Here is a 23,931-nt window from a genome sequence, read left to right as displayed (position 1 = left end):
ATCTCTGGACTTTTCACTACAGACCTTGACTTCTGAAGATAATTGCACGTCTTGTCTGTAGTTAAAAGTCCAGTACTGTGGCACTTGCTGACAGAAAGAAGATGACCGGATGGCCAGCACTGTATGCCATCTGGTCCTCTTCTTTTTGCCATTGCACCACATCTCTGGAATATTCACTACAGGCCAGGACTTCTGACACATGCCACCTTTGAGGCCTGGATGCAGCCAAAAGTCCTGGCCTATAGTGAAAAGCCCAGGAATAAAGAAGAGGACCAGATGGTGAGCACTGCAGGCCATCCACCTGCAGTGCTCACTCTCTGGGCCTCTTCTTTCTGCCATTGTGCCGCATCTCTAAAATTTCCCTACAGGCCAGGACGTCTGGCCATGTCCAGGCTTTGGAGGTCACTACATATGTTATAACACGCCACTGCCACCTTTGAGTCCTGAATGCAGCCAGATGTCCTGGCCTATAACTAAGAGGCCAAAGATGCGGCGTATGACACCAGAAAGTAGAGGACTAGACCTTGGGATTTCTTTTTATCCTTTTTTACCACTTTTCAAGAGTATTTTAGGACATTTTACATTTTTGTAAAAGAACACTAAGATGTAGGGATCCCTGAGGCCTTCAATAGATGACGCGGTCAAATGACAAATCGTCAATGTAGCTCAAGACTGGCAGTGGCAGCAGAAGAAAATAATTTCTTGGTCTTCTCTTTTTTCGCCCAATGTAATGACGGGCACTTGTTAAAAAAACAAAAGTGGGTCCATAAGGAGCCGGTGCTACAGTGGATGTGAAGTAGACCCATCTGCAATGTAAGAACTGGAGGCTTCCTGACCAATAACTCAGCAACAAGGCAACGTATAGCCCAAAAACAAAAAAAGTTTGGCCCGATATAACATTTTTGAAAAAAATCCGACATGGACTCACATTCCGAGATAAAATTCCCAATGAACCATAGGAGCCAATCAGAATGGGGAGTTGCCGCTAAAGTGGTGTCGGCAAGTTCTGATTGGCTGCCGTGGATTTGAAAAACATTTTGAGTTAGTAAATTATAAGGAAATGTTATAAGATGCCTTAATAGAGGCCACTATGGTGCTTAGTGAGTCCTTGTGGTGCTTAGTGCCAAAAATAAAGCCAAAAATTGGGCAAATTGCCCCCTTATTCTCATACCAATTATTTTTTCCAATGGTTTCATCGGTTGGACCTCCTTTAACGATATCACCCGAGCCCCTAAATTGCTCAAAAAAAAAAATCCATTAACATTTTTTGATTTTTTTTTTTTTTTTTTACTTATTCTTCCTTGCCCCCCCAAAACAAAATTAATCTCCCTGGGGTAAAAAAAACATGAAAAATCAACTTTACCTAAAATTTGGAGACTTCACTTAAAGGTCTGACCTTTCATTCGACTTGGTCAGAATTTACAGCCCCTGGTTTTTACAGCCCCATCAGATGTAGGCGGAGTTGTTAAAAGTGGGAGGCGCCCGACACCCAGAATGCACTGCTCTCTCTACAGGCACCTTCCCGTTTGGTCAGATGTATAGATATCGATATAGATATATAAAAAATAACATAGAAATATACTCCTGAGTGCGTTTGTGTCCGGTACAACACATTTCAGGGAGACCCACCACAAGGAATAACGAAGGTAAGTAACCTCACAATTCTTGTGTCGGCGTCAGATCCGGTTCCCTTTTTTGGCGGGAATGTGAGCGCTGGAGACGATGAGTGGTGTCACACCGCGAAATAAACTCACTGCTGATTGGCTGCTGTACACCGGGCTCCGTGACGCGGCCACGTGTGTGTTTTAGGCAAGTGGTTGACGTGTAAGACCTCGTAGTGGCTGATCTAAGGGGTCAACGGAGGCTTTGGAGAAGAACACGATCCTTGACTGTCGAAACTGGTAGCTCTGCCCGGCATCTGGGAACAGACATTTATATTATTATTATTATTATTATTATTATTATTATTAATATTACTACTATTTTTATTTTTTAAGTCATTACATAGAATGAGGTTTTGTCCAAAAATAATAGGAAAAAAATCAAATTACTAGGAAAAAAAATAAAATCAAATAAAAAATAAATAAATAAAAAAAGTTTAAAAAAAAGACCAAAAAAATCTAAGTAATTAGAATTTTTTTTATCAGCCAATTTTGTCTATGCAACCAAATATATAAATTAATACACGTTGTTAAATTTTTATTGAAATCCTAATCCAAAAATCATTACAAAATTAAAGAAAAAGGTGTGTGTGTGTGTATGTAATATATATGAATGCACAATTATTATTCATTTTTAATACTAATCCTTAAAGCTTTGAAAAAAGTTATTACGAATAGAAAAGAACAAGGTGTGTGTAAGTATAGATATACAGTATATATAATATAATTGTGTATTTATATATATATATATATACATAAATATATTTATTTACATATATTTATGTTACACACATACATGCATACATGTGTACACACACACCTTTTTCTTTTCTAATTGTAATAATATTTGGAGAAAGTGTATATATATATATATATATATATATATATATATATATATATACTAGCTGTAGCACCCGGCGTTGCCCGGGATGGTATCTGTACCTCTGTCTCTCTCCCAGTCTCTGTATGTCTCCCCCTCTGTTTGTCTGTCTCTTTCCCTGTCTCCCTCTCTGTCTGTCTCTTTCCTTGTCTGACTCTCTATCTTTCCCTGTCTGTCTTTGTCTCTGTCTGTCTCTTTTCTTGTCTGTATTTTTGTCTGTGTCTATCTCTGTCTGTCTCTTTCCCTGTCTGTCTCTTTCCCTGTCTGTCTCTTTCCCTGTCTGTCTCTTTCCCTGTCTGTGTCTCTCTGTCTCTTTTCCTGTCTGTCTCTTTTCCTGTCTGTCTCTTTCCGTTTGTCTGTTTCCTTGTCTCTGTCTCTTTCCCTGTCTGTCTCTTTCCCTGTCTGTCTCTTTCCCTGTGTCTGTCTCTTTCCCTGTGTCTGTCTCTTTCCCTGTGTCTGTCTCTTTCCCTGTGTCTGTCTCTTTCCCTGTGTCTGTCTCTTTCTCTGTGTCTGTCTCTTTCTCTGTGTCTGTCTCATTTCCTGGGTCGGTCTCTTTCTCTGTCGGTCTCTTTCACTGTCGGTCTCTTTCACTGTCGGTCTCTTCCCCTGTCGGTCTCTTCCCCTGTCGGTCTCTTCCCCTGTGTCTGTCTCTTCCCCTGTGTCTGTCTCTTTCCCTGTGTGTCTCTTTCCCTCTCTGTATCTTTCCCTCTGTCTCTGTCCCTGTCTGTCTCTTTCCCTGTCTGTCTCTGTCCCTGTCTGCCTCTTTTCCTCTGTCTCTGTCTGTCTCTTTCCCTGTCTGTCTCTTTCCCTGTCTGTCTCTTTCCCTGTCTGTCTCTTTCCCTGTCTGTCTCTTTCCCTGTTTGTCTCTTTCCCTGTTTGTCTCTTTCCGTTTGTCTGTCTGTTTCTTTCCCTGTGTGTCTCTTTCCCTGTGTGTCTCTTTCCCTGTGTGTCTCTTTTCATGTCTTAATATCTCTTTCCCTGTGTCTGTCTCTTTCCCTGTGTCTGTCTCTTTTCCTGTCTGTCTTTTTCTCTGTCTCTTTTCCTGTCAGTCTCTTTCCCTGTCTGTCTCTTTCTCTGTGTCTGTCTCTTCCCCTGTGTCTGTCTCTTTCCCTGTGTCTGTCTCTTTCCCTGTGTCTGTCTCTTTCCCTGTGTCTGTCTCTTTCCCTGTGTCTGTCTCTTTCCTTGTCTGCCTCTTTTCCAATCTGTCCGTATCTTTTCTTCTGTCTCTCTCTGTCTCTTTCCCTGTCTGTATCTTTCCCTCTGTCTCTATCGGTCTCTTTCCCTGTCTGTCTCTTTCCATGTTTGTCTCTCTCTTTCCCTGTCTGTCTCTTTCCCTGTCTGTTTCTTTCCCTGTCTCTTTCCTGTGTCTGTCTCTTTCCCTGTCTGTCTCTTTCCCTCTCTGTATCTTTCCCACTGTCTCTGTCCCTGTCTGTCTCTTTCCCTGTCTGTCTCTTTCCCTGTCTGTCTCTTTCCCTGTCTGCCTCTTTTCCTCTGTCTCTGTCCCTGTCTGTCTCTTTCCCTGTCTGTCTCTTTCCCTGTTTGTCTCTTTCCCTGTCTGCCTCTTTTCCTCTGTCTCTGTCCCTGTCTGTTTCTTTCCCTGTGTGTCTCTTTCCCTGTGTGTCTCTTTTCATGTCTTAATATCTCTTTCCCTGTGTCTGTCTCTTTTCCTGTCTGTCTTTTCCTGTCAGTCTCTTTTCCTGTCAGTCTCTTTCCCTGTCTGTCTTTTTTTCTGTGTCTGTCTCTTTCCCTGTGTCTGTCTTTTTCCCTGTGTCTGTCTCTTTCCCTGTGTCTGTCTCTTTCCCTGTGTCTGTCTCTTTCCCTGTGTCTGTCTCTTTCCTTGTGTCTGTCTCTTTTCCTATCTGTCCGAATCTTTTCTTCTGTCTCTCTCTGTCTCTTTCCCTGTCTGTATCTTTCCCTCTGTCTCTATCGGTCTCTTTCCCTGTCTGTCTCTTTCCATGTTTGTCTCTTTCCCTGTCTGTCTCTTTCCCTGTCTGTTTCTTTCCCTGTCTCTTTCCTGTGTCTGTCTCTTTCCCTGTCTGTCTCTTTCCCTCTCTGTATCTTTCCCACTGTCTCTGTCCCTGTCTGTCTCTTTCCCTGTCTGTCTCTTTCCCTGTCTGTCTCTTTCCCTGTCTGCCTCTTTTCCTCTGTCTCTGTCCCTGTCTGTCTCTTTCCCTGTTTGTCTCTTTCCCTGTTTGTCTCTTTCCGTTTGTCTGTCTGTTTCTTTCCCTGTGTGTCTCTTTCCCTGTGTGTCTCTTTTCATGTCTTAATATCTCTTTCCCTGTGTCTGTCTCTTTCCCTTTGTCTGTCTCTTTTCCTGTCTGTCTTTTTCTCTGTCTCTTTTCCTGTCAGTCTCTTTCCCTGTCTGTCTCTTTCTCTGTGTCTGTCTCTTTCCCTGTGTCTGTCCCTTTCCCTGTGTCTGTCTCTTTCCCTGTGTCTGTCTCTTTCCCTGTGTCTGTCTCTTTCCCTGTGTCTGTCTCTTTCCCTGTGTCTGTCCGTATCTTTTCTTCTGTCTCTCTCTATCTCTTTCCCTGTCTGTATCTTTCCCTCTGTCTCTATTGGTCTCTTTCCCTGTCTGTCTCTTTCCATGTTTGTCTCTCTCTTTCCCTGTCTGTCTCTTTCCCTGTCTGTTTCTTTCCCTGTCTCTTTCCTGTGTCTGTCTCTTTCCCTGTCTGTATCTTTCCCTGTCTGCCTCTTTCCCTGTCTGCCTCTTTCCCTGTCTGCCTCTTTTTTGGTCTGTCTCTTTCCCTGTCTGTCTCTTTCTGCCTCTTTCCCTGTCTGCCTCTTTCCCTGTCTGTCTGTATCTTTCCCTCTGTCTCTTTCCCTGTGTCTCTCTCTTTCCCTGTTTGCCTTTTTCCCTGTCTGTCGGTATCTTTCCCTCTGTCTCTTTCCCTGTCTCTTTGTCTAGAATAGAATAGATTTTTCTACCTGAATAGGGAAATTCTATTTCAGCATCTAGATATATATCTTTTTTTGTATTTTCTTTTATTATTTTAAATATCTGGATTCGGCAACAAAATTTCCCGAGAGAGGAAAAAAGTTATAATCACTTTTTTTTTTGCCAAATCCTTCAGGATTTCAATAAATGGAAAATAAATAAATACATGTATTAATAATAATTATTATTATTATTATTAGTTATAAATCCTAAACCTTAAGGCATTGTCTAAAAATTATAAATAAATAAAAAAATTAATAAATACAGTAATAAAAACTCTCTTCATCTTTTTGCTAATCAAGTTACAACAGCCATTTTCTGATATGTGTAGAGCTGAGATTTAGTCACAGAGTCACCCGGGCTGCACAGTCCCTGCTGGCTCCTCCCCTTTTGTGACTCCTCCCCCTTCATTCCTCCCTGGATTTGATGCGGTGGGTGAACTATCTAGTAAAAAACTGTGAAAAATCAGATAAAACGTCTAAACTTTTCTTAAATTGGTTTTATTGACTATTTTTAGGCCATTTTGGGAATAAAGCCGCGATCTGATTGGTTCTAATTTTACTTTTCATTTGCGCCAAAAGTTCAAGAAAATGAAAAGATAAAATGGTTAAATGTGTCACAGATGGAAAAAAAGTTCCTTGTTACCTCCACTAATGCGTGCCAGTGGGTGATTGGTTTTCGTGGGTACGCCAACATCTCGTTCCAGTGGTCCCGGCCGAGCCCCTCGGCGTCCACTCCGGTCCGGCACACCCCGATCACTTCATTGTGTCCCACCCTGTACGGTAAAGCGCGGTTAGATAGGTTTATCGAAATGATGAATATCCGCAGCCTGAAGACTCATCATCCTCAGACTAATCCTCCGAGAGCCGCGCACAAAACAAAGGATTACCGGGGATTTCTAGAAATACAAGTGAAATATGGCTTCATTATAAGCGACAGAGCTAATACCGATCGTAATCCATGACGGCGATGGACAGGCTGACTTGGTCCATGTTCTCCGGAGGGATGTCAAATATGATGGCCTCGTTGTAGACCGGATTTAGGGTGTTCTTTTTGGTGGTGGTTTTGCGTTTCTTCAATCTACGGCCATCGCACATCAGTGACACCTTCACATAAGGATCTAGGAGGAAAGAAAACATATTATAGCGGTTATATTCCTGTACATTCAAATATAAACCTGTACATTTTATCCAATTTACAGGAGATAAGAAGTAACCAAGTTTCTTCCACTTTGTTGGAGATGAAGGGGAAATAGTTTGCGTGAATTGTTGGTTGTCTTTGTTCTGCGTCTGTGTAATTACATAAATCATCATCATTACTCGCACAGACCTCTCAGAATGATTCAGGTCATTTTCTCCCGCTCTCCGGACACAGGAGCATTTACTAATCAGGTCTCTATTGTCAGCGATGTGTCGAGCTGTAACATTGAAGTGAACATTCACTTTCTGCTGCCTTTTCTGACATTTGTCCCCTGATACTTGTACTATTGCTGTTTCACTTTGGTATTTGCTTAAATGCTGCACTCTCCCCCGGCCCCATACACAATCGCCTCTCCATCAGAAACAAGGGAACAGGCACTGACATTCTGGGGACTGGGGAGTACCAAGGGTCAGAGGAAGGAAGAAAGGAAAAAAGGAAGAGAGGAAAAAAGAAGGGAGGAAAAAGGAAGGGAGGAAAGGAGGAAGTAAGGAGGGAGGAAGAGAAGGAGGGGAGGAAGGAAGGGAAAGATGGATGGGAGGAAGGTATGGAGGGAAGGAAGGGAGGAAGGAAAAAAAGAAGAGAGTAAGAACGGAAAAAAGAAAGGGAGGAAGACAGGAAAGTAGGAAGGGGAGGAAGGAAAGGAGGAAGGGAAAGTGAGGGAGGAAGGGAGGAAAAAAGGATGTGAAGGATGAAGGAAGGGAGGAGGGGAGAAAGAAGAAGGAAAGGATGGAGGAAGGAAAAAAAAGAAGGAAGGGTGGGAGCAAGGAAAGGAGAAAGGAGGGAAAAAAGGGAGAAATGAATGAAAAAAGGAAGGAAGGGTGAGAGAGGGTGAGAGAAAAGGAGGAAGGAAAGAAGGGAGGAAAGGAGGCAGGAAGGAAGGGAAGGAGGAAGGAAAAAAGGAAGGGAGGAAGAAAAGGAGGAAGGAAGAAAGGGAAGATAAAAGGAAGGTCGGAAAAAATTAGAGTGGGAGGAAGGAAGAGATGGAGGGAGAGTGAGAGGGAAGGAAGGAAGAAAGGGAAGAAGGATAAAAGGAAGGGAGGGAGAAAAGGAGGTAGGAAAAAAGAAAGGAAGGAAAGGGGGAGGGAGAAAGGGAGGAAGGAAAGCAGGAAGGGAGGAGGGAGGGAAGGAAGGGATGAAGAGAGGGAGAATGGAAGGGAGGAAGGAAGGAAAGGAGAAAGGGAGAAGGGAGGGGAAGAAGGAAGGAAGAAAAAAAAGGTGGAAGGGAGTGAAGAAGGAAGGAAGGAAGGAAGGAAAGAAGGAAAAAAGGAAGAGAGTAAGAAAGGAAAAAAGGAAGGGAGGAAGAAAGGAAAGGAGGAAGAGAAGGAAGGGAGGAAGGAAAGGAGGAAGGAAATGAGGGAGGAAGGGAAGAAAAAAGGATTGGAAGGATGAAGGAAGGGAGGAGGGGAGAAAGAAGAAGGAAAGTGTGGATGAAGAAAAAAAAAGAAGGGTGGGAGAAAGGAAAGGAGGAAGGAGGGAAAAAAGGGAGAAAGGAATGAAAAAAGGAAGGAAGGGTGAGAGGGGGAGAGAAAAGGAGGAAGGAAAGAAGGAAGGAAGGAAGGAAGGGAAGAACTGAGGAAGGCAGAATGGAAGGAAGTAAAAAAGGGAGGGAGGAAGAAAATGAATGAGATGGAAGTAAGAAAGGGGCCTGAGAAGTAGGGAAAATATGAAGAGAAAATAACCAAAGGAAAGGAAAGGTGAAAGAGATGAATAGATAAAAGATAAAAAAACAAAAAAGAATGAACAAGTTATAAATTAAGGAAAATAAAAAAAAGAAAGGAAAGCAGGTGGGGAATGAGGGCAAGGTAATTGGAAGGAAAAAAGTGGGGAAAAGGGTGGGAATGGGCAAAAAGAAGCATGAAAGGAAAAATGAGGGAATGACACAAGGAAGAGGAAAGAAGGAAAACCAAAAGAAGGTGAAAAGGGAAGACGGAGGAAGTGATAGAAGAACAAGGAAGGAAAAGGAAGCATGAAACAAAATGGAAGTCAGAAGGAAGAAGGAAAACAGAAGAAAAGGAAGGAGAGAAGTAAAAGAAACAAGGAACAGGAATGAAGGAAAGCAAAATAAAAAGGAAATAAAAAGGGGGAAGGAGGAAAGAGAGAATGAAAATGAAGGAATGAAGCAAGAAATGAGGAGATGGAAATCAGGAAGGAAAAGGGTGGAAAAGGAAGAAAGGAAAGGGTAAAAGGAAGCAAGAAAGGACAAGTAATGAAGGGAAGAGGAATGAAGGAAAGCGAAAAACTACAAAAAAAGGAAGAGTGATGGAACGATAGAAGAAAAAGGAATGCTGGCAGTGAATGTAAGTCAGTAGGAAGAAGGAAAGGGAATGAAGTGGAAAGGAAGGAATGAATAAAAAGGGAGGAAAGAAAACAGGTGGAAAAAAGGAAAGCAAAACAAAAGGGAAATCAAGGAAGAAGGAACGGGAGAAGAAAAAGGAAGGATGGACGCACGCAATGAGGAAATGGAATTCAGGAAGGAAGAAAAAAGAGGAGAAGGAAGGAAGGAAACGGCAATAAAGAAACAAGAAAGGAAAAAGAAAGTGATGAAAAGGAAGAGGAAAGAAAGAAAACAAGGAAGGAAAGAAAAGAAAGGAAGATCAAGAAAGTAGGAAAAGGAAGGGAAGTAGATGGCAGCAAGGAAGAAGGAAAGGGGGAAATGTAACGAAGGAAACACTGGAATAGGAGGAAAGATAAAGGTTGGAATGGCGCAAATAGAAAAAGTGGGAAAAAAGAAGTACGGGCAAAAGGAAAGAACAAAAGTGTGAAGGAAAAGAAAAGGAAAGGAAAGACTAAGAATGGTTGCGGCATGAAGAGCTGACACATTTCCCCTTTCTTAGCCCTTGTTTGGTGCAGGAGTTTTCCCCCGACGCCGGCGTCTTCCCGTGCGGGACATTTTGTGTGTTTGCGTCGGACGTACCGGATGATCCTGTGATGTCCATCGCCTTCAGATTCCGACACTTGATCACGGTCAGCGTCATCCTGCCGGCGGTCGGGAGGTAACAGAGCGAATACATGATCTCCCCGAGGTCAACACTTTCCTGGAAAAATCCCAAAAAACCACAATCACCAAGCGGCAGATCACACAATCACCGGGCGGCAGATCTCACAATCACCGGGCGGCAGATCACACAATCACCGGGCGGCAGATCACACAATCACCGGGCGGCAGATCTCACAATCACCGGGCGGCAGATCTCACAATCACCGGGCGGCAGATCACACAATCACTGGGCGGCAGATCACACAATCACCGGGCGGCAGATCACACAATCACCGGGCGGCAGATCACACAATCACCGGGCGGCAGATCACACAATCAACGGGTGGCAGATCTCACAATCACTGGGCGGCAGATCACACAATCACCGGGCGGCAGATCACACAATCACCGGGCGGCAGATCACACAATCACCGGGCGGCAGATCACACAATCACCAAGCGGCAGATCACACAATCACCGGGCGGCAGATCACACATAGGGGCCCAATCACCACCAGGCATGTTCTCTAATATTATTTTTTTATTTCAAAAGTGATGACATTTTCATGTATTTCCGTCCTGTGGGGGGCGCCGTCCTCCTGTAATATTCACGGGCGGGGGTCCTGTCCTCCAGGGCCGCACCATGATGACCCTGAGTATGGAATAGGCTGGAATTGGTTTGGATTTTTCAGAGACGCATCGGTCACTTTATCTCGTAAATTAGATAAATAGACAATCCCGATAATGTGATGAGATTCCAGCCGACATTAAGGGGAAATTATGCGGTATGCTAATGAGCCGGCTTCTCGGCCGTCCAATCAGCTGACTGTAGCAATCAGCAGATCCATTAATCAGGGGGAGTTAGAGCGCGGCGGCCGGTGATGCCGCTGTGATTAAACCGTGATTTACAGGAGTCCAGGTTAATACACGGCGGATATTGTTCTGTCTATATACAGAGAAACCGTTTATGGGGAAGTTCTTTTGTAACTAACGCAACAATAAGATTGTAAAAGTTGTGAGACAGCTCACTGGTTTTACCCATCATGAGATGTTTCTTGTGTGGAATCTTGGTAATGAGACACCTTTTTATAGGTCATCACTTGAACCAGTCGGTGATGCTGCTCTGATTAAATGGTGATTTACAGGTGTCCAGGATAATACATGGCGTACATTATTCTGTCTATATGGAGAGACCGTTTACGGGGAAATTAGAGGAAAAAAATCAGGACGGTAAAGGATTATTAGAATCCTCACTGGAGCCTTCAGTAGTTTATTAATTCTTCTGTAATCAACGTCATTAGTATGTTTTGCAACAATAAGGTTGTAAAAGTCTGGAGACAGCTCACTGGTTTTACCCATCATCAGATGTTTCTTGTGTGGCATCTTGGTAATGAGACACCTTTTCATAGGTCATCACTTGAACCAGTCATTGTTGCTACTCTGATTTAATGGTGATTTACAGGCGTCCAGGTTAATACACGTCAGATATTGTTCTGTCTATATATAGAGAAATTGTTTATGAGGAAGTCTAGAAATTCTTCTGTAACCAATGCCGTCAGTATGTTTTCTAACAATAAGGTTGTGAAGGTCTTGAAACAGCTCACTGGTTTTACTCATCATGAGATGTTTCTTGTGTGGACTCTTGGTAATGAGACACCTTTTTATAGGCCATCACTTGAACCAGTTGGTGATGCTGCTCTGATTAAATGGTGATTTACGGGTGTCCAGGTTAATACACAGCGGATATTATTTTGTCTATATATAGAGAGACCAATTATGGGGAAATTAGAGAAAAAATCAGAACGGTAAAGGATTATTAGAATCTTCACTTGAGCCTTCAGTAGTTTAGAAATTCTTCTGTAAACAATGTCATCAGTATGTTTTCTAACAATAAGGTTGTGAAGGTCTTGGGACAGCTCACTGGTTTTACCCATCATGCGATGTTTCTTGTGTGGCATCTCCGTAATGAGACAATTTTTCATAGGTCATCACTTGAACCAGTCGGTGATGCTGCTCTGATTAAATGGTGATTTACGGGTGTGCAGGTTAATACACGGCGGATATTATTTTGTCTATATATAGAGAGACCAATTATGGGGAAATTAGAGAAAAAATCAGAACGGTAAAGGATTATTAGAATCTTCACTTGAGCCTTCAGTAGTTTAGAAATTCTTCTGTAAACAATGTCATCAGTATGTTTTCTAACAATAATGTTGTGAAGGTCTTGAGACAGCTCACTGGTTTTACCCATTATGAGATGTTTCTTGTGTGGAATCTTGGCAATGAGACACCTTTTTATAGGCCATCAGTTGAACCAGTCGGTGATGTTACTTTGATTAAATGGTAATTTACAGGCGTCTAGGTTAATACACGTCGGATATTGTTCTGTCTATATAGAGAGAGACGGCTTAAGAGGAAATTAAGTAAAAAATCAGAACGGTGAAGGTTTATAATAATGATCCATTGTCATAAATGGATATAGGAAGGTAGAAATATTTGCAAAATAAAAAAAAAACAAACAAATATTCAATGGGAGCCGAACGTGCTGGGCTGTAATACCAGACGCGGCCACAAGGACAAGGGTGGCGCAGTTTCTGGGGGGAAAAAAAAAGCAAATCCCTTTATTTTATTCAATAAAAATTACAGAGTAACTAATAATATCTGAAAGGCCACAGAGATATATTTGTCATGTGCCTCTTAAATAACCCGAAAGGGGAGGAAAATAGAAAATTCTCAATTTCCACATCTTCCTTCCGAAGTTCTAGCTATACTTTGCCCCTGGCGGGATCTTATAAAAAATGTCTTTAGGGACAGAAGCAGATTGCAGAGTAATCATTAAGTCATTGTCTTCTGTCAGAGCCGTCATCCAACACCTCTAAGTAATGCTAATTAATAACCCCGCTATACAGTGTATAGGATCAGAGCTAAATATGGAAACTGCACAAACCTCAAGAATGAAGACAGACGACTGACAGCAAACATCAGTCACCGCCGCCTCCATCACATCCTGCACCAACGGTAATTATAGGGACCGACCGACCAGTAATCACATCTGTACTGCGCCACGAGAGATATCACCGACACATAATAACCAAATCAGCAGAGCAGTGGCCCCATGTACAATTATAATACTGCCCCATGTACAAGAATATAACTACTATAATACTGCCCCTATGTACAAGAATATAACTACTATAATACTGCCCCTATGTACAAGAATATAACTACTATAATACTGCCCCTATGTACAAGAATATAACTACTATAATACTGCCCCTATGTCCAAGAATATAACTACTATAATACTGCCCCTATGTACAAGAATATAACTACTATAATACTGCTCCTATGTACAAGAATATAACTACTATAATACTGCCCCTATGTACAAGAATATAACTACTATAATACTGCCCCTATGTACAAGAATATAACTACTATAATACTGCCCCTATGTACAAGAATATAACTACTATAATACTGCCCCTATGTACAAGAATATAACTACTATAATACTGTCCCCTATATACAAGAATATAACTACTATAATACTGCTCCTATGTACAAGAATATAACTACTATAATACTGCCCCCTATGTACAAGACTATAACTACTATAATACTGCCCCTATGTACAAGAATATAACTACTATAATACTGTCCCCTATATACAAGAATATAACTACTATAATACTGCCCCTATGTACAAGAATATAACTACTATAATACTGCTCCTATGTACAAGAATATAACTACTATAATACTGCCCCCTATATACGAGAATATAACTACTATAATACTGCCCCCTATATACAAGAATATAACTAATATAATACTGCTCCTATATACAAGAATATAACTACTATAATACTGCCCCCTATATACAAGAATATAACTACTATAATACTGCTCCTATATACAAGAATATAACTACTATAATACTGCTCCTATGTACAAGAATATAACTACTATAATACTGCCCCCTATATACAAGAATATAACTACTATAATACTGCCCCCTAAGTACAAGAATATAACTACTATAATACTGCTCCTATGTACAAGAATATAACTACTATAATACTGCCCCTATGTACAAGAATATAACTACTATAATACTGCTCCTATGTACAAGAATATAACTACTATAATACTGCTCCTATCTACAAGAATATAACTACTATAATACTGCCCCCTATGTACAAGAATATAACTACTATAATACTGCCCCTATGTACAAGAATATAACTACTATAATACTGCCCCCTATATACAAGAATATAACTACTATAATACTGATCCTATATACAAGAATATAACTACTATAATACTGCCCCTATGTACAAGAATATAACTACTATAATACTGCCCCTATGTACAAAAATATAACTACTATAATACTGCCCCCTATGCACAAGAATATAACTACTATAATACTGCCCCCTATGTACAAGAATATAACTACTATAATACTGCCCCTATTTACAAGAATATAACTACTATAATACTGCCCCCTATGCACAAGAATATAACTACTATAATACTGCCCCCTATGTACAAGAATATAACTACTATAATACTGCCCCTATTTACAAGAATATAACTACTATAATACTGCCCCTATGTACAAGAATATAACTACTATAATACTGCCTCTATGTACAAGAATATAACTACTATAATACTGCCCCTATGTACAAGAATATAACTACTATAATACTGCTCCTATGTACAAGAATATAACTACTATAATACTGCCCCTATGTACAAGAATATAACTGCTATAATACTGCCCCTATATACAAGAATATAACTACTATAATACTGCTCCTTTGTACAAGAATATAACTACTATAATACTGCCCCTATGTACAAGAATATAACTACTATAATACTGCCCCCTATGTACAAGAATATAACTACTATAATACTGCCCCTATTTACAAGAATATAACTACTATAATACTGCCCCCTATGCACAAGAATATAACTACTATAATACTGCCCCCTATGTACAAGAATATAACTACTATAATACTGCCCCTATTTACAAGAATATAACTACTATAATACTGCCCCTATGTACAAGAATATAACTACTATAATACTGCCCCTATGTACAAGAATATAACTACTATAATACTGCCCCTATTTACAAGAATATAACTACTATAATACTGCCCCTATTTACAAGAATATAACTACTATAATACTGCCCCCTATGCACAAGAATATAACTACTATAATACTGCCCCCTATGTACAAGAATATAACTACTATAATACTGCCCCTATTTACAAGAATATAACTACTATAATACTGCCCCTATGTACAAGAATATAACTACTATAATACTGCCCCTATGTACAAGAATATAACTACTATAATACTGCCCCTATTTACAAGAATATAACTACTATAATACTGCCCCCTATGCACAAGAATATAACTACTATAATACTGCCCCTATGTACAAGAATATAACTACTATAATACTGCCCCTATGTACAAGAATATAACTACTATAATACTGCCCCTATGTACAAGAATATAACTACTATAATACTGCTCCTATGTACAAGAATATAACTACTATAATACTGCCCCTATGTACAAGAATATAACTGCTATAATACTGCCCCTATATACAAGAATATAACTACTATAATACTGCTCCTTTGTACAAGAATATAACTACTATAATACTGCCCCTATGTACAAGAATATAACTACTATAATACTGCCCCCTATGTACAAGAATATAACTACTATAATACTGCCCCTATTTACAAGAATATAACTACTATAATACTGCCCCCTATGCACAAGAATATAACTACTATAATACTGCCCCCTATGTACAAGAATATAACTACTATAATACTGCCCCTATTTACAAGAATATAACTACTATAATACTGCCCCTATGTACAAGAATATAACTACTATAATACTGCCCCTATGTACAAGAATATAACTACTATAATAGTGCCCCTATGTACAAGAATATAACTACTATAATACTGCTCCTATGTACAAGAATATAACTACTATAATACTGCCCCTATGTACAAGAATATAACTGCTATAATACTGCCCCTATATACAAGAATATAACTACTATAATACTGCTCCTTTGTACAAGAATATAACTACTATAATACTGCCCCTATGTACAGGAATATAACTACTATAATACTGCCCCTATGTACAAGAATATAACTACTATAATACTGCCCCTATGTACAAGAATGTAACTACTATAATACTGCCCCCTATGTACAAGAATATAACTACTATAATACTGCTCCTATGTACAAGACTATAACTACTATAATACTGCCCCCTATATACAAGAATATAACTACTATAATACTGCCCCTATGTACAGGAATATAACTACTATAATACTGCCCCTATGTACAAGAATATAACTACTATAATACTGCCCCTATTTACAAGAATATAACTACTATAATACTGCCCCCTATGCACAAGAATATAACTACTATAATACTGCCCCTATGTACAAGAATATAACTACTATAATACTGCCCCTATGTACAAGAATATAACTACTATAATACTGCCCCTATGTACAAGAATATAACTACTATAATACTGCTCCTATGTACAAGAATATAACTACTATAATACTGCCCCTATGTACAAGAATATAACTGCTATAATACTGCCCCTATATACAAGAATATAACTACTATAATACTGCTCCTTTGTACAAGAATATAACTACTATAATACTGCCCCTATGTACAAGAATATAACTACTATAATACTGCCCCCTATGTACAAGAATATAACTACTATAATACTGCCCCTATTTACAAGAATATAACTACTATAATACTGCCCCCTATGCACAAGAATATAACTACTATAATACTGCCCCCTATGTACAAGAATATAACTACTATAATACTGCCCCTATTTACAAGAATATAACTACTATAATACTGCCCCTATGTACAAGGATATAACTACTATAATACTGCCCCTATGTACAAGAATATAACTACTATAATACTGCCCCTATGTACAAGAATATAACTACTATAATACTGCTCCTATGTACAAGAATATAACTACTATAATACTGCCCCTATGTACAAGAATATAACTGCTATAATACTGCCCCTATATACAAGAATATAACTACTATAATACTGCTCCTTTGTACAAGAATATAACTACTATAATACTGCCCCTATGTACAGGAATATAACTACTATAATACTACCCCTATGTACAAGAATATAACTGCTATAATACTGCCCCTATATACAAGAATATAACTACTATAATACTGCTCCTTTGTACAAGAATATAACTACTATAATACTGCCCCTATGTACAAGAATATAACTACTATAATACTGCCCCTATGTACAAGAATGTAACTACTATAATACTGCCCCCTATGTACAAGAATATAACTACTATAATACTGCTCCTATGTACAAGACTATAACTACTATAATACTGCCCCCTATATACAAGAATATAACTACTATAATACTGCCCCTATGTACAAGAATGTAACTACTATAATACTGCCCCCTATGTACAAGAATATAACTACTATAATACTGCTCCTATGTACAAGACTATAACTACTATAATACTGCCCCCTATATACAAGAATATAACTACTATAATACTGCCCCTATGTACAAGAATACAACTACTATAATACTGCCCCTATATACAAGAATATAACTACTATAAAACTGCCCCTATGTACAAGAATATAACTACTATAATACTGCCCCTATGTACAGGAATATAACTACTATAATACTGCTCCTATATACAAGAATATAACTACTATAATACTGCCCCTATGTACAAGAATATAACTACTTTAATACTGCCCCCTATATACAAGAATATAACTACTATAATACTGCCCCTATATACAAGAATATAACTACTATGATACTTGTCACGGCCAGGTGGACGGGCAGACCCAGGAGGTGGATCCACTGGGCCGAACTCCTAGATGGTAGTAAAGAGTCCGGTAGCTGGAACACTATAAACAGCAGAACAGTCCGTGCACACGAGTATAGCGGAGAAGTCCCTGGGACCACGGAGTCAAGGGTGGTAGTCCGGGTGACGCAGCTCAGGTTCGGAAGCCGAGATGATGTCAGGCGGGGTCCGGAACCTTTGGAGCGAGATGACGGGTCACCGCAGGGATCCGAGATGGTGCGGACTGTCAGGATGGCAGATGGACAGCGTTCGGGGTTCAGGATACGGCAGGACTGGATGGCGAGGCAGGCACGGCTCTACAAGAGAGATAGGTGAGTATATGCACAGAGACACCAGGAGACCTGACTCCTAGCTTAGGAAACACGAAGATCAGGCCCCGCCCCCTTGGACAATAAACCCCTTTATACCCTGTACCTGTTTAGCCTCATTTCCTGTTAATGGACGCTGGCCCTTTAAGAAAGGGTCAGTGACCGCGTGCGCGCCCTAATGCGCATGCGCGCGGCCCGGGTGCCAGAAGCCAGGGAAGGAAGCTGAGAGGAGGACGCAGGGGAGCCGGCCAGGGCCTGGGAAGCCGTCGGGCGCCGGGATCGGAGACCAGGGGACCTGGGAAGGACGGGCACCAGAGGCTGGAGAGCGGGGAGCGTGGCAGGTGAGCCGGGGAGCGGGGCTGAGGACCCGGGGAGCGGAACAGAGGACCCGGGAAGGGGAGCCGAGGACCCGGGGAGCGTGACAGTACCCCCCCCCCCCACGCCCCCCTCCCCGCAACCGGGACATGAAGGCACGGATCAGAGGAGTGCCTACGTTCTCCCTGGGCTCCCAGGACCTATCCTCAGGACCATACCCCTCCCAGTCCACCAGGAAGAACTGTCGACCTCGTACGGTCTTCATGGCCACGATATCCCTTACCGCATAGATGTCGTCATCGGCAATAGGTGGAGGAGCCGGACTGGCAGCAGCGGAGAAGGGACCAAGGACAACCGGCTTGAGCAGGGAGACGTGGAATGAGTTGGGTATCCTCATCGTGGCCGGGAGCTGTAGTTTGTAGGAGACCTCATTGATCTTGTTGAGGACTTTAAACGGCCCAATGTAGCGAGGACCCAGCTTGTAGGATGGTATCTTCAGGCGGACGTACTGGGAAGCAAGCCAGACGAGATCTCCAGGAGAGAAACACGGAGGGTCCAGACGTTTCTTGTCTGCGTGTCTTTTCATCCGCAGGGAAGCACGCCCAAGGGACGCTTTGACAGAGTCCCAAATGGTTGCAAAGTCACGGGCTACTGTATCTGCAGCAGGGACATCCGAAGAAGGGGATACAGGCAATGGGATGGAAGGCTGAAGTCCGTAAACGACATGGAAGGGAGAGCTGGAGGACGACTCACTGATGTGGTGGTTGTGGGAGAATTCAGCCCAAGGAAGAAGAGCGGACCAGTCGTCGTGATGGGCGTTAACATAGTGACGTAAGAAAGAGGTCAAGATTTGATTGACCCTCTCTACCTGGCCATTAGACTGAGGATGGTATGCAGATGAAAAGTCCGGAGTCACTCCCAGATGTTTACAGAGAGCCCTCCAGAAGCGGGAGGTGAACTGAGTTCCTCTGTCGGATACGATGTGTAATGGAAAGCCATGCAAGCGGAAGATGTGTTGTATATAGGCGTCCACGAGTTCCTGAGCAGAGGGCAGTCCAGCCATAGGGACGAAATGAGCCATTTTAGAGAACCGGTCCACCACGACCCATATGACTGTGTGTCCGGAGGACAATGGCAAGTCCGTAATAAAGTCCATTGCTATGTGTTGCCACGGAACTGAGGGTATCGGCAGAGGCAGAAGACGGCCATATGGGAGGTGTTTGGGCGTCTTGTTCCTGGCACAAGAGGAACAGGCGGATACAAAAGCAGCGACGTCCGTGCGAAGGGATGGCCACCAGTAATGGCGTACAATCGCACCCCATGTCTTTTTCTGACCAGCATGACCGGCTGTTTTCGAGGCATGACCCCAGTGTAACACTTTTTTCCTGTCTACCTCGGAGACATAGGTCTTCCCGGGCGGTATCTGGGCCAGGGTGACAGGGGCCACCGGAATGATTTTACTAGGACAAATGATGGGTTGGGTAGTCTCTTCCTCCTGCTCCATGGGCATGAAAGACCTGGACAAGGCATCAGCGCGTACATTCTTGTCCGCGGGTCGGAAGTGAAGCTGGAAATCAAACCTGGCAAAGAATAAGGACCACCTGGCTTGCCGTGGGTTCAGACGCTGAGCGGACCGTAGGTATTCCAAGTTCTTGTGGTCCGTGTAAATAATCACGGGGTACACTGCACCTTCCAGGAGGTAGCGCCATTCCTCCAAAGCCAGTTTGACTGCCAAGAGCTCTCGGTCACCGATGGTGTAGTTGCGTTCAGGCGCTGAGAAGCCCTTGGAGAAGAATCCGCAAGTCACCATCTTCCCGGAGGAGGACTTTTGCATGAGCACTGCTCCGGCTCCTGAGGAGGAGGCATCCACCTCCAAGGTGAACTGGCGGTTTAACTCCGGACGGTGAAGTACAGGAGAGGAAGCAAAAGCCCGCTTCAGAGAGCCAAACGCGGCGTCAGCCGCAGGTGACCAGTCCTTTGGATTAGCCTCCTTCTTAGTCAAAGCGGAGAGAGGAGCAGTCAAGGCAGAGAAGTGAGGGATAAACTGGCGGTAGTAGTTGGCGAATCCCAGGAAGCGTTGGATTGCCTTCAGTCCAGAAGGAGGAGGCCAGTTGAGAATGGCGGAGACCTTCTTGGGATCCATCTGCAGTCCAGTATCAGAGATGATGTACCCCAGAAAGGGGAGAGAAGACTGCTCAAAGACACACTTCTCATGCTTTGCGTACAGACGATTCTCTCTCAGTCTTTGTAGAACCAGCTGTACGTTTTCTCTGTGGGTTTGGAGGTCCGGAGAGAAGACAAGGATGTCATCTAGATACACTACCACACAGATGTAGAGAAGGTCCCGGAACACGTCGTTCACCAGTTCTTGAAAGACGGCAGGAGCGTTACACAGGCCGAAGGGCATCACGCAGTATTCATAATGTCCATCGCGCGTATTGAACGCGGTTTTCCATTCGTCACCAGAGCGGATGCGTACCAGATTGTAAGCACCCCGAAGATCCAGCTTGGTGAACACACGAGCTCCTCTAAGCCGGTCAAACAATTCGGGAATGAGCGGCAGAGGGTACTTGTTTTTTACGGTGATTTGATTCAAACCCCGGTAGTCTATGCATGGGCGTAAGTCGCCCTCTTTCTTCTTGACAAAGAAGAAACCTGCTCCAGCAGGAGAGGAGGATCTCCGAATGAACCCCCTTGCCAGGCTCTCTGAGATGTAAGTAGACATGGCCCTTGTTTCGGCTGGAGACAATGGATATATCCGTCCTCGAGGTGGTGTTGTTCCTGGGAGCAGATCGATGGCACAATCGTATGGACGATGTGGCGGCAGTACCTCGGATTCCTTTTTATCAAAGACATCTGCAAAGGACCAATAGGCCGAGGGCAGCCCCGGTAGGTTCTCTGGAACCGGAGGTCGTCGGATGGGTTGTATGGACTTTAGGCACCTCTCAGGACACGAAGAGCCCCATCGGGTGATTTCGCCAGTGCCCCAGCTAACTGATGGTTCGTGTGTCCGCAACCATGGAAGTCCCAGCAGGATCTGGTGGGACATGTGTGGGAGGACGTAGAAAGCGATGTTCTCGGTGTGAAGGGCACCGATACGCAGTTCGACCGGCCTGGTGATCCAGGAGATGGTGTCAGAGAGGGGTCTCCCATCCACCGAGGCAATCACTAGGGGCTTGTCGAGTGGAATAACAGGCACCCGGTACTTGTCCACCGTGGCCTGCTGGATGAAATTGCCTGCTGCCCCGGAATCGAGGTAGGCATCAGCCGTGAACCGCGTCTCTCCCGTTGTCACTTGCACTGTCCATGTAACCGGGTCAGAGAGAGTCCCAGCACCTAGGGTGGCCTCTCCTACCAACCCTAGGCTTTGGAGTTTCCCGGCCTCTCTGGACAGGAGCGTAGCAGGTGTGTGCCCTCACCGCAGTAAAAGCAGAGACCCTTGGCGAGCCGCTCTGCTCGACGTTGTTCAGACTGACGCACTCGGTCGATCTGCATGGGCTCGTGGACGGGAGCCCCAGCTGTCGATGACTGAAGTACGGAGGGTTTCTGCGGAGGAGAGGAATGCCGTACCGGACGTCTCTCACGGGACACTTCCTTGGATCGCTCCTGAAAGCGAATGTCCACTCGAGTCGCTAGGGCAATCAGGGCATCCAGGGTGGTCGGTACGTCACGACCCGCCAGCTCGTCTTTAATTCGCCCTGAGAGTCCTTCCCAGAAGGCGGCGGTTAGGGCCTCGTTGTTCCACCCGAGTTCTGAGGCCAGGGTGCGAAACCGGATCGCGTATTGACCCACCATCAGAGTCCCCTGACGTAACCGGAGAAGAGACGAAGCAGACGCGGAGGCGCGTCCGGGCTCATCAAAGGTACCACGGAATGCCTGCAGGAAGTCCTGGATGTTCGTGGTCACAGGATCCCCCTTCTCCCACAAGGGGTTCATCCACGCCAGTGCCTCACCCTCTAGATGGGACATGATGAAGGCGACCTTGGCTTGGTCGGAGGCAAACAAATGCGGCAGCTGCGTGAAATGGAGGGAGCATTGGTTTAAGAATCCCCTGCAGGTCTTGGGGTCTCCGGCGTACCGGGGTGGTGAAGCCAACCGAAGTCTGGTGGTATCTGAAGAAGTCGCCACAGGAGCTGGATCCGTGGATTGACTAGTGGAAGCCCGCGATGCTGAAGACGTGACTGCCGCTTGTAGCGTGTTCAGGCGGGCGTCCACAGAAGACATGAATTGCAGCATGCGGGTCTGAGTCTCACGCTGGCGTTGGAGTTCCTCCTGTACGGCTGCTAGTGCTGCAGCGGGATCCATGGCCTGATCTTACTGTCACGGCCAGGTGGACGGGCAGACCCAGGAGGTGGATCCACTGGGCCGAACTCCTAGATGGTAGTAAAGAGTCCGGTAGCTGGAACACTATAAACAGCAGAACAGTCCGTGCACACGAGTATAGCGGAGAAGTCCCTGGGACCACGGAGTCAAGGGTGGTAGTCCGGGTGACGCAGCTCAGGTTCGGAAGCCGAGATGATGTCAGGCGGGGTCCGGAACCTTTGGAGCGAGATGACGGGTCACCGCAGGGATCCGAGATGGTGCGGACTGTCAGGATGGCAGATGGACAGCGTTCGGGGTTCAGGATACGGCAGGACTGGATGGCGAGGCAGGCACGGCTCTACAAGAGAGATAGGTGAGTATATGCACAGAGACACCAGGAGACCTGACTCCTAGCTTAGGAAACACGAAGATCAGGCCCCGCCCCCTTGGACAATAAACCCCTTTATACCCTGTACCTGTTTAGCCTCATTTCCTGTTAATGGACGCTGGCCCTTTAAGAAAGGGTCAGTGACCGCGCGCGCGCCCTAATGCGCATGCGCGCGGCCCGGGTGCCAGAAGCCAGGGAAGGAAGCTGAGAGGAGGACGCAGGGGAGCCGGCCAGGGCCTGGGAAGCCGTCGGGCGCCGGGATCGGAGACCAGGGGACCTGGGAAGGACGGGCACCGGAGGCTGGAGAGCGGGGAGCGTGGCAGGTGAGCCGGGGAGCGGGGCTGAGGACCCGGGGAGCGGAACAGAGGACCCGGGAAGGGGAGCCGAGGACCCGGGGAGCGTGACAATACTGCTCCTATGTACAAGACTATAACTGCTATAATACTGCTCCCTATATACAAGAATATAACTACTATAATACTGCCTCTATGTACAAGAATATAACTACTATAATACTGCTCCCTATATACAAGAATATAACTGCTATAATACTGCCCCTATATACAAGAATATAACTACTATAATACTGCCCCTATGTACAAGAATATAACTACTATAATACTGCTCCTATGTACAAGAATATAACTACTATAATACTGCCCCTATGTACAAGAATATAACTACTATAATACTGCCCCCTATATACAAGAATATAACTACTATAATACTGCTCCTATGTACAAGAATATAACTACTATAATACTGCCCCCTATATACAAGAATATAACTACTATAATACTGCTCCTATGTACAAGAATATAACTACTATAATACTGCCCCTATGTACAAGAATATAACTGCTATAATACTGCTCCCTATATACAAGAATATAACTACTATAATACTGCCCCTATGTACAAGAATATAACTACTATAATACTGCTCCTATATACAAGAAT

The 23,931-nt window shown here is 43.6% G+C and overlaps 1 protein-coding gene across 1 annotated transcript in view; it reads right to left on the bottom strand.

Moving 5' to 3' along the window:
* Positions 1-315: 315 nt before the first annotated feature.
* Positions 316-23,931, bottom strand: part of SYT10 (synaptotagmin 10) — a 62,633-nt gene continuing 39,017 nt past the window's right edge. The window contains exons 4-7 of the mRNA XM_075341986.1: positions 9,591-9,711; positions 6,425-6,596; positions 6,122-6,251; positions 316-1,918 (exon numbers count right to left, since the gene is read on the bottom strand). Coding sequence (XP_075198101.1) covers positions 1,847-1,918; positions 6,122-6,251; positions 6,425-6,596; positions 9,591-9,711 — 495 coding nt within the window. The 3' untranslated portion in view covers positions 316-1,846. The remainder of the gene's footprint in view (positions 1,919-6,121; positions 6,252-6,424; positions 6,597-9,590; positions 9,712-23,931) is intronic.

Source organism: Anomaloglossus baeobatrachus, chromosome 4, assembly GCF_048569485.1.
Source record: "Anomaloglossus baeobatrachus isolate aAnoBae1 chromosome 4, aAnoBae1.hap1, whole genome shotgun sequence".
Taxonomy (NCBI): domain Eukaryota; kingdom Metazoa; phylum Chordata; class Amphibia; order Anura; family Aromobatidae; genus Anomaloglossus; species Anomaloglossus baeobatrachus.
This window is presented reverse-complemented; position numbering and strand designations above follow the sequence as displayed.